This window comes from Calliphora vicina, chromosome 4 (assembly GCF_958450345.1).
Source record: "Calliphora vicina chromosome 4, idCalVici1.1, whole genome shotgun sequence".
Lineage (NCBI taxonomy): Eukaryota > Metazoa > Arthropoda > Insecta > Diptera > Calliphoridae > Calliphora > Calliphora vicina.
This window is the reverse complement of record NC_088783.1, coordinates 24,750,946-24,763,381: the sequence shown is the minus strand read 5'-3', so window position 1 is coordinate 24,763,381 and position 12,436 is coordinate 24,750,946. Positions and strand designations below refer to the sequence as shown.

The following is a 12,436-nucleotide window of genomic DNA, read 5'->3' as shown; positions in this document are numbered from 1 at the left end:
GAAATAGTTATTTTTTTCTCTAAAAAATGGTGGGTAACATTTTATAAGTCTGAACAGATTTGTATTTCCATTCATCTCCAAAAGCTTGCTTTCAACTGTAAGACCCCTTTCACACTTGTCAATTTAGTTGCGCAAGTCTCTTGTGTTTGCAGAAGCCTGAGGTAATGTCGGGTTAAGGAGAAGAAAATTTTACATGCTGTTTTATTGTTGGGCAAGAGACTTGCGCAACTAAATTGCCTAGTGTGAAAGGGGTCTTATTTATCAAAAATCGTCTTAGTGCCTTCGGGATACGATTTGTTTTTGAAATCGTTACTTGGGTTTTCTGGAAACGAGGTTAATATGAGAACGATCCGATGAGAGCGCGTATATTTCTATAAAGAATTTCCTTTTTCTGTTAATATATTGAAGTAAATATGTGGGTGATCACAGCTATCGACTTGACCAACTATAGTTACATTCAGATTTTTTTTGCATACTCTGCATGTAGCTTAAGCACAAGCGCGTAATTCATATTCAGTAAAGAACCTGCAATTAGGAATACTTGAAAACTATAATGTACGCACTCTTCATATACATTTGTTGTAATTTTTTTTGTGTTGCCAGTTTTTCAATGTTTTTATTTTTTACTTTTTTTTTTGCTGCCATCCAAATAATGCCACACACAAAGTTGTTACTGTTAAATGCTCTGCTACCATCACGTACGTATGCCAAGTTTTTATCAAAATAATTCTCTTCTACCATCTGGTTTCTCTACCAACCCAGTCGATGTGGACGTTTACGAAAACGATGTTGATGATGATGATGTTGCTGATGCACGTTTCCTATCTACCGTAGACTGTGCCACCTCTCCACTTGATGGCCATTTTATAAAGGCTTTAAATTGTAAAGTAGGCGTGGCAGTTATGCTAGTAGACCTACTAGTCATCTTCATACAGACAATAATATTCGTTATAGTCGAATAAGAAGCACTACATTTAGCCACGCAAAGTCATAAAACTGTCAGTGTGATTATGATGTGTACTTGTACTACTTGCTGTAGATGTGGATTTTTTATTTTTTTTTTCTTTCCTTCCTTTAACTTCATGTGTGCCCCAGACAATTATCAAGAACAAGTTTTTCTTTGGCGTAGAGAGAAGCTGACTGCAACAAAAAAAACTTTAAGATTTAGCAGGATATTTATTTTTGTACAAGGATAACATCATAATTTAGAGATGTTTCTGTCTAGATAATTATTTTTATTATTTATTAATTACCCAAGACAGTAGTTGTTTTTTCTTTGGGTTTAGTTTTTAATTAATTTAAACTATTTTTATAATTGTTTGAAGTGAATTGAATGAAGGTAGGGATGAAAATTGACCACCTTGGTAAGTGAAAAAGGTATTAAAGTATATTTTATAGATCTATTTTACACAAAAATTTCTTAACAATAAACAAATATTTTGGGAACTCAAAAAATGCTGCAGATTTTTAACTTTACAAGGCACAGACATTTTCTAGAATTATAAACGATCCAAAAATCATTTCAACAACTATTTTCCTGCGATTACTTTTATTTGCACAGATAAAACTAATTAGTTTAAAACCGAACTTGTTGTTAATCTATCTTCAATTTTGCAGTCACATATATATTTAAAAAGAATTTAGCTTTACAGCCGCAAATAGACTAAATAATAATTTGTCTATTATTGTATTTGAATGAAAAAAAATTTAGAATAGAACTAGTGGGAGAATCCTTATCAAAATGGACAGAAAGCTGCTATTTTCGGATTTGACATCTTTGATTTTAATGAAATTTACCACATATATTACGGTTGCAAAGTGTTCCTCAAATCAATGACTTTTTCATTGCAAACCCATTCCATTTCAGAAATATCACGATTTTAAAATTGAAACATGTTTCAAAATTGTCTAAAATAATGTGCACTAAATTGACCATAACATTGAAACTACTCAAAATCCAACATAATTTTTGATTCCATTTTAAAGGAAAAGTGAATAAAATTGTTTACTTCCAAAAGGTTAAATTGTCGGAGTATATATTTCAATGTAAAAAATATCAAAGATCGCTGAGTTAAAATTAAAAAAAAGAACATGGAGACTCGATTAGTTCAGGATTTATAAAGAAAAACGTTATTAAAAGTACGTTTTTTCATATAAATTCATATAAAAATTTAAGAACAAATTTTTAAATTTTCAAATCGCGATATTTTTTTGAAAAAGTCACTGATATGTGGAACATATTAGACAAATTATGTATGTGGTAAATTTTATGAAACTCGGAGATGGTAAATCCGACTGCTGTCCGCATTCACATGGATGCTCCCTTGTACAAAGCAAATTCACACAAGACGAATTGAGAAACATTCAAACCAATTCACAAAAAATTATCTTACTCTGAAGATAAGGTGTCATCAGGAGCCCAATATTTGTATGGTCAAATTTCAAACTCCGTATATATCCAGACAGCTGGCATGCCAAATATAAGATTGAATTTGCTGAATTCGTTTAAATTCACTTGCTTATATTTTTTGATTCCTTCTGCATGATCCATCCAGCACGAATTTATTTGTACATACGCTCTCTTTTATCGGTAGATTGTGAACATATTGGCTTAGACTTTCGACTTCAAATAATACCATACAAAGAAAACAAATGGTGTTAAATCACATGATCTAAGATGTCAATTCTAATCACCAAAACGAGAGAGAACGTTACCAGGAAATGGCTCATGAATTGAAATCTTTCAGGGGCTGTATGACTACTGGCAGTTCACAACCCTCTTTTTCGGGGTTGTGAGCTAATAACAAACCAAAGGAAACCAAAATGTTCGAAAAGGCATTTAGTCTTGTATAAATAGTCAGAAGGAAAAATTAAACGAAATTTAAACAATATTTGAAAGTACATATCTCTAAATCACTTAGTTATTGACCATTATATTGTAAAGAACAAATTTTGTTTTGTTTCGTAAATGTCGAATTTTGTGCCAACAAAGCTTCATATGCGGGAAGTTTTGCTTTACTTATGGTGAATGTATTCCATCAGCTTCAACGTGCGAGAGATGGTTTGTGCAGTACAGAAGTGGTGATTTTTATACGAAAGACATAGATCGCTTATGCCAGTCAACAAAAGTTTGAAGACCAATAATTGAAGGCACTACTCCATGAAGATTGTTGTCAAACGCAGAAAGAGATTGCAAAATTATTGGGAGCTACTCAATCGTCAAATTCAATAGCAGAAGAATTCGTCCAAATGCAGGGAAATTGGATAGCATATGAATTAAAGACGAGAGACCATGAAGGACGATTTTTCGAAATGCATCTTGAACGCTATAAAAGAAAATCATTTTTGCACAAAATAATTACTTGCAATTAAAAATAGATCCATTACGATATCCCGAAGCGTAAGAGAATAGACACCAAGCTAAATATCCATGGCGCTAAGGTAATGCTCTGTATTTGGTGGAATCAAAAGGGTCCTATAAATTATGAGCTGCTGAAAGCTGACCATACCGTCACAGGGAACCTGTACTGAAGGCAACTGATTCTTTTGTAGCAAGTATTGGCTAAAAAACGTCCAGAATATGCAGCCAGACATTAAACCGTAACATTCCATGATGGCAACGCCAGGCCACATGTTGCACTACCTGTTAAAACCATATAGATAGAAGTTGTTGGAATGTTTTGCCTAACCCGCCTTATAGTCCAGACCTTGCCCCATCCTAATACTATTTGTTTCGATCTATGCAGAACGCTCTTTCCGGAACATGCTTCACTTCTGAACAGAGTATCCCAAATTGGCTTGATTCGTTCTTGTCCTCAAGAGATGAGAAAGGTGGGAAGAGTTTATAGCTAACAATGGCCAATACTTTGAATAAATTTGTATTGTAATAATGTTTCAAAATAGAAGCAAATATTTGAAAAAATATATCATTTTGAAGTCATTCACCCAATAACAAATGAAATTATTCAGAAAAGTCGTTATAACCTTTTTTATCAACGTACTTCTTAATATTTCGCATGTGGATTCGATATTATCATGCAAAATTAAATATTTGTTTGGAACTTTGAAGAGCGCTAAACGAAAAGCAAGAGGATTCCATGAGTAAATATACGAAGAAAATTCAGTGCAATCATTTATACAAATATAAAGATAATCGACTCATAACTGGCCCAATTGACCATATTTTTGAATAATATAAACAATATTTTCGAATTTCAATACTGATAAAATGTTTCAATGTGTTTTTTTTTAAGTTTAATTTTAATGTAAAAATAATACATACAAAACTAATCATGAGAAAATCCTAAAACCAAAGTCATTTGATTTCTAAATAAATGTTCCTGTTAAAAAAAGAGAAATCAAATGTTGAGCTTCAAGTTGAATAAACCCGCATTGGCGTGATCATTGCAAAGGGCACATTATATCTACCTCAAACCCTAAACAAATAAACGACTAAAGTTCATTTCATTCACTTTTTTCCCTTTTTTTTGGCAGCATAATTGCAGTGAAAATTACCATTGAATTAAATTCGCTGAATAAACATAAAGAATGCAATTATATTGTTTGGCAATGTTGCCTGGTATCCGAGAGTAAATTTCATAGCAGCGTTTGAAGACGGTTGGTTGGAATCGCTGGGTATTCAAGGAATTGCAACGAACGAGTATGTTCATTTAACCATGGATTTAATTGAGTTATTAAGTTTTGCATTACTTTGGCCTCTCGATCTATCTCGCTCTCTCTCTCTTGCATTAGTAGCAACAAACGAACGAGCGATCATCATTGCACAGGGCATTATCATTATTTTGTTGAAAGATTGCGATCTGGGTGGCTTCTGATGTTTGTTTATTTGCCTGCATTTTTTATTATAATTTTCTTTTGTTCTTTTTGCAGCTCAATTGAGTGAAGGAACGAGGTAACATCTGTTACGTTAAGAAAATTACAATTTAAAAGTTGCACAGCAAAAACAAAAAAAAAGTAAATGAAAACTGTCTTAAAACATGCGTGAAATTATCATGACCACGATATATAAACATTTGCGCCGGTTAATGGAAATACGCAAAACAAATAAATGGCAAAAACGCGAGAGAGGGTTAGAGGTGTCTTTCAACGATACAAGTTAATTACACAATTTTTTAAATTCTGGTCATTACATTAAAATGCCACTAAGGAATAAATTAATATTGCTAAACTTAGTAATAATTCTTAAGATACAATTATGTATATGCTGCATAAAATTAAATAGAGTTTTCAGTTTTCGATATTATAAATTGTTTGGAAAAGGATCAGTATGTGCAAACATTTACCCTCTTTAACTTCTGACAGTTGATTTGTGTTTATACACACACTCACTTATTCACAAGTTGCGAGCAGCAATCTTGTTGAAAGCATTATTTCCTGCAACATTGTTTAACAGCAATAAAAACAATTTATTTTGAAAACCGAAAACCACCAACTTTAATGATTTAAATTTATTATGGACTTTTAGTTTTACTCGTACCAACAATCAACAATAATTGACTTTGAATTTGTAACTAAATCTCGTGAAATTCTTGCCATAACTCAGATCATACTTGATTTCCATCGCTGATCACTTAATTAGACTCAATCATGTAAATTGAGTTTATAAAATATTTAAATTGACTACACTTGAATGAATACTATTCACTCGTACAGAAAAGCTTATGCTGATGAATGATTGAACGGAGACCGAGGGACGGACGGACGGACGAATGAACGAACAAATAATAAACGAAACGTAGTTGATCAACTGTCATCATATGTACAAGTTTGTATGATCATGACCACATGTGGAATGCCAGTGAGCCACATTTTCAATAAGATTTACATAGTGATCAATTGTTCATTGTTACACGATGTGATGACGACCAGCAACAATATGAAATGACCAGTGGTCTGGTATGGCCTGGCCTAGCCTTGAATTATTCATAGGTTTCAGTTGTTGGAGTGATCGTGACAAAGTGAAGTTGTGATTGACAGATTGACACGAATTCAACGCATACTTGTTGCATTTTTATCAAAATCATTTTTTTTTGCTGATGCTTTTGTTCATTCGTATTCATTCAATTTGAATGACCACAATACAAACATGAGATACAAAACCTAAAACAGAAAAATGTAAATCCTCTAGAGAGGTTATATTGTACAAGGCGTTGTCTGGTTTAGATTAAACCATTTTCCTCGTTTGTGTGGCAACCAACATCTGTAGGTTTTTACTTAGTTGTTGTATGATGTGATGATACCTTTATTTTTTCGTGCATTTTTTTGTGCGCGCCTGCCTTGCGATCATCTTCATGTGGCATGCTTGATTTTGCATTGACAAATGATAAATAAACTTGACATTTTATTTAATGATTTCTTGCCATTGCGTATTTCCATTGAGTGCAAGTTGTATTCGCGAAGAACAGTAGAACACATCCTTCATGGGGTTTTCTTCTTTTTGCGTTCCTGGGCTGCTTGCTATTGAATGGTTTTTTAGATCTTTTCGTTTTTGTTTCTGCGATCACCCGGGTAGCTCAAGGACAACCAGAAAAAATTATCATTTTTTATATTGCAAATGCAAAGTTTTTTCCCTCATCTCTCAGCTTAATATAAAAAACGATCTTGAAATAGAACAGCATAAAAAAGGTCGACAACTGTTCAGAGGGAAATCATTACTATGAAACTCAGTGCGTAAGGTAAGGATAGAAGTAGTTTCTGGCAAAAAAAAAAACAGTATGTTCTAAATCTCTCTAATTTATTTTTTTTTACTCTTAAAATTGAATTGGATATGGGAATCTTTATTATGACCCAAAGGGCAATCTGTGACATTTACTTTTTGAAGACTTTTTTCAAATGTTGGTTATTTTTGCAACCGCCTAGATTGTATGATATCACACTTATTTTTTTTCGATAGTTTTGTCGACAATACTTGGAAGCTAACATTACTCGCGTAGTTCGGGAGATACAGATACCAAGGATTGAAAGTGTAATCGAAAATTCAACTCGAAAAACTTAACAACTTAACGATATCGGAAAGAATGCACATCGCCCTGTAGTGCGATTCACTAACTTTTAACGAACCGACAATCGTAATGTTTATCGACATAAATAATCGCTTGCAGTAACGATAGTGTGATTCAGTAATTTATTTTTAACGATTGTTGAAGATATAACATCTCTGTGTACAAAATATCAAAATAAGCGAAAAGTAGAAAACCATTATTTGACACATAATAAAATAATTAACCAGTGGTGTAGTGAGTACAACGTTGACTAGCAATCGGAAGGTTGCTGGTTCGACACTTGGCTGCGACTTGCATTTTTTTATTTATTTTTTTTTAGTAAATACATAATTTTATAAATAATTCTACTAACAAAACAACTTATTTCCTGCCAAAATGTAAAGGATTACTTTTGGGACATCGCGAACAAAAATAAGTACTTGAATAGTTAGTAGTACTATAATCGTCAAATTTCCCTATTTTTTATATTTTATTGTAAATAATAATAAGTTAAGTAAACAAAAATGTGTTTCCATTATTTTTACGATAGTTCCAGCTACAAATAAATCGATTAAATAAACACAACTTAAATTATTGTCGCTAACATAACGAAAGAAAAACTGCAAAAAGTAACAGCTGACTTCAACCGACAGCGAATATCGTTAAAATGTTACTGAATAGCAAATTCGATAAATTTTCGTTATATTTATTTTAACGATACGATTATCGTTATAAAAGTTAGTGAATCGCACTACTGATATTAGGATTCCACTTGACTTGGATTAGTCATTTGTCTAACACTACAAATAAAGCTATTATCCATTAATCCATGCCTACCAACTTTTTGGTAGAATGTTGTGGTTAAAATCATGGATGATTTACTGGTATTTGGTGATTACACCATAGTATGGTGAAATAAAGTATGACGGTAGAATAAGTGACTGCGAGATCTTTATATGATAAGGTATATCATCTCATCTGTGTTCCTATTACTGGGTCAATGAGGATCTGCCCTACTGATGCTTTGGTTGCTATTCTGTACATCCCACTCTTACATATTTTGGTAATGGATGATGAGTGCATCTAGACTACCCTTTATATCCCGTGCAAACGCGAATGATCTTGTTGGGCACATACGGATTCTAGGAATAAAGTTATCAAATTTACTGTTATATAGGAATTTTAAGGTCCTTAAACCTGAAAGGGAATAGTGGTCAGATTAGTCATGGTGGGATGAAAATACCGATCAGGTTCCAAACAAATAACATACGTTTTTCCTTGAAACTTTTAACCCAACTATAATTTGATATATTTTTTTTTTTCATCATTTACCTTTGATAAATATGTCAGTTTAATATCAATTATGTTCATTTGTTTTTAATCTGATTAAAATGAGTGCCAAGAAAAAAGACCGTACTAAAATTATTAAATATTTTCCACAAAACCCAACTTGGTCCTACAAAAAGTTAGCCAAACAATCGAAGGTCTACCATCAAACTGTTTCCATTGTTATTAAACAATATCGGGAGAACTTGTCCGTTGATAGAAAACCTGGTTCAGGTAGAAGGAATGGTCAACATGATGTTTCTAAAGCCAATAAATTGAAATCAATTTGAAAAGAGCTCTCAACACATCCTTCAGGAAAGTAGTCCGGGTTATACAGTACTTGAACTATTTGGTACGAAAAGTTAAAGCCAATGCAGGCTGAAAAACTTACAAGGCTCAAAAAGTTCTCTGCTAAAAATTTAGAGGCCAAAGACAGAGCACGGAAATTGAAGTAAAATTTTATAAGCAAAAATATACCTGCTGCATAATGTATGACGAAACGAAACTTCCGGTTCAATATTTTTATGTCGTTAATGCTCGATGGAATGTTATAGAAATATTTAGGAACCAAAAGCAGAAAATTTTGCCAAAAGAAGCCAAAAATTTCTTACAAACGGCTCTATAAATACCGAAATTTACATCAAGAAATATTTACAAAAGAGGATGCTTCCATTCATAAGACTTCTTAATGTGTCCACTTATTTTTTGCATCCTATCACTATGGTAAGCATGGTTTTTATTGGTACAAGAACAATAATGTGGTATTTCTACCAAGAGAGGCAAATCTTCCAAACTGCCCAGTGGAGTGATATTGGGATCTTGTTAAAAGAGAATTGAAGAGCATAAAAAAGATGTCCAAAAGTGTGGTAGATTTTAAACGGAGATGGACTACCTGTTCGAACAAAGTGACAGAAAGCACTATAAAAATCTTAATGGAAGGGTTTCCGGAAAATGTTCATAAATTCATCACTATTGATTGGAACTATAAAAACAATATTTTTTGTAAGTTGTAATAATAATTTCAATCAAATAAAAGAAATCAAAACTTTAAGTTAAGATTTTTCCGATCTCAATCCTTAGGTCCCAGAACTTCGTTCATAGAACTTGAAGCGTGATTTCACTATAGATAGAATTCGTTGAGTCGGAATTTGCCTGGTATTGGAGTAAACACGTTTCTAATGCGATTTGAGACTAATTAATGGACCATTTACCGAACACTGTGATCATAGGTGCCAACTCTGAGCATGTGTGACCAATATTCGCATCGTGCAGAGCTAAATGTCGCAGAAAGGGCCTTAAGGGCTCTGGGGATGTGGTTGTTCTCTCATCAAAACGGCTTCATACGTAGACTGAATCTGTTATTACAAAAGAACCTGTGGGTCGTAGTAATAATATACATATCGTCACCTAAAATGCAAAACAACGTATCATCAAAAAATTCGAAATTGATTTTATTATTGATTACGATTCACTACATCATATTACATATGTGTACAAAATTTTAAACTTTTACTATCAAAAATAACCAAATTATAACCAAAATTGAAACTTAACCCGGTATTGCCCAGAACTTTTTTTGTTTTGTATTTTGATCAAAAGATGTATACTCATGTATTTTGCCCTTCTGAGCACGAAAATGAGGTCGATTTTTCAATAAATTGTTTAGTTTTTCCGGAAAACGTGAAAAACTAGCGTTGCCATATGGTAATCCTGGGTCGCCTAGGGTACAGGTTTTTTTCGAAAAAAAAAATATTATTTTTGGATATGCTTAAAAAAAAAACGATGTTTCAAACATGTTTATTGAAATTAAAAATAAAGAAAATAATTCATTTTTGTGAAATGAAGGAAAAAAAATTTTGAACTTATGTAAATCATGGTTTGGTATGGTAACTTGCAAAACACTTTACGCAAAGCCCAACGTTGCATTTTACACATGCTGTTCTTCCGTTAACTTTGCATCGATCACCAGCACAGTGTCTACGATTTGATGGTACTACAAAATGTCCAATTTGATCATAACGGAGAGTGTGTTCAACTCGACCCGGCTGTTGTGCATATCTGTGGGAGGTCACAGGACCAGATGTTTTGGCTTTTGTACCATAATGTTTGCAGTAGTATACTGCAAGTTGTTTTCGAAACTCAAGCTGAGTCATTGTCGGTTGGTCTTTTCGATAAAGCTGCCAAGCATTTTGAATACAAGCATCTATGAGCCAGGTAAAAATACTAGACCACCACTTCTTTCCTCTATATGCGATTCGATATTGAGCCAAATTTTGGTCCAATCGATCTACTCCGCACATATATTTGTTGTATTCCGTGATTGCAAGAGGACGGGGTACATTTATTTTAGCTCCCCGTTCCTTAGAATAACGTTGTGCCATGGACTTCGGATTTTCGCCAAAGCAAGTAGATAACATGCAGACAACACTATTATCTTTCCACTTCACCAAACGAATACCTGTGCTTTTCATCTCAATCGATTCGGAATAACCTCTTTCCATCGACTTGAAAGTTTTTTTATGTGCTAGTGGACAGCTTGCTGGAATGCGATTTTCACGTATTGTTCCCGTAGCATTATATCCGCATGATTTCAAATAAGCCAACAAAGGATAGCTGGTAAATAAATTATCAAAATAAAATGAAAATGGTAGCAATTTCATTTCATCGGAGAAATCATCAATCATGTTTACTAATGGAGCCGCGCATTTTCCAAATTTGGCTTCATATTCAGAATTGGACCGAGGATTCTTTCCCTGGTAAATTTCGAAGTTCACCAGATACCCCGATGGAGTGCAAAGAGACCAAACTTTATATCCAAACCGTAATGGCTTGCCTTTAATGAACTGCTTGCAACCATGTCTACCAAAATAGGCTATCATACTTTCATCGAAGGATAGGTTTTGTTCAGTATGAAAATGCTCTATCATTTTTGCTTTTAGGTGGTCTGTAAGAGGACGCAATTTCCACATTTTATCGAAATTTGCGCCCTCTTTCGAAGGGGCCTTGGAATTATCTTCGAAGTGAAGACACTGCAAAATCTCTTGAAAACGATTCCGACGCATGGTGCTACTTACAAGATTGTTGCGAATGACTTCATCCTGACTCCACAAATTCCTAAAATTGGAGTGATAATTGAAGCCCGTTACTATCAGTATGCCGATAAATGCGCGCAGTTCACCGACTGTTATATTTGGATTCGGTCTATTATGTTCTGTTGCATATATTGCACTTTGTTCACAAATGTGTGTCAATATTGCATCATCAAAAAACTTTTCGAATTGTTGATGTGGTAGTAAGTCACGACAATCCTCATAATTTGCAGCTGGAAAAATGGGAACAAGATATGATGAATTATTCTTTATCCACTGGAATATCGTTTCCTTGTTTCCTGGCGGTAATGCAACATTAGAAGGTTTTGGTTGTACTTTACTTTATGAAATGACAACAAAATATTAATAACTATACAAGAAATGTGCAAAACATCTCAGAAATTCATATGAAACGCGAATAATTAAACCTGTACCCTAGGCGACCCACGATTACCATATGGTAACGCCTTGAAAACAATATAAAAAAATAGCACAAGGAAATAAATTTTCTTAATAAATTAAATCACGTTTCATAGTTTATTTCTTTAGCTACTAACGGATATAGTTTTTATTAAAATTCGTTAAAAAATTATTACTTAAAATGAGTACTTACCGACGTGCCATGTCTTAAAACGGAAAATTTAATTTTTTTTTTTTGTGACCACAATTGAAGATGCTATAACTTCGGTAACTTAACTCAGAATAAAAAAAAATACACTTGTTTGGCAAACAACAAATGTTTTACATTAATCTGAATGTCTTTCTTTTACTTCTGTTATTTCTTTTTAGATTAATTCGTGAAAATATAACGGCATATTTTGCGTTACCATATGGTAACCGTGGGTTATTTCGGGTTAAGTATCATCAAGTATATGATTTTCTTAAACAAAATAACATATATACTTTGAGTAATTAATTAATAAATCGTTTTTACCTTATTTTAGGTAGTATCATAATTTGTTTTTAATAAATTTGTTGCAATTGAATAATTTTTGCAGTCTTAATGAAAATTTCATGAAG

General features: G+C 33.1%; 1 protein-coding gene across 1 annotated transcript; it reads right to left on the bottom strand.

Moving 5' to 3' along the window:
* Positions 1-775: 775 nt before the first annotated feature.
* LOC135958285 (piggyBac transposable element-derived protein 3-like) lies at positions 776-12,040 on the bottom strand. The gene is made up of 3 exons (XM_065509185.1): positions 12,030-12,040; positions 10,259-11,756; positions 776-925 (listed from the first exon to the last, which is right to left on the bottom strand). Exons 1-3 carry the CDS (start codon positions 12,038-12,040, stop codon positions 776-778), a joined length of 1,659 nt encoding a protein of 552 aa, XP_065365257.1.
* Between the last annotated feature and the right edge of the window lie 396 nt (positions 12,041-12,436).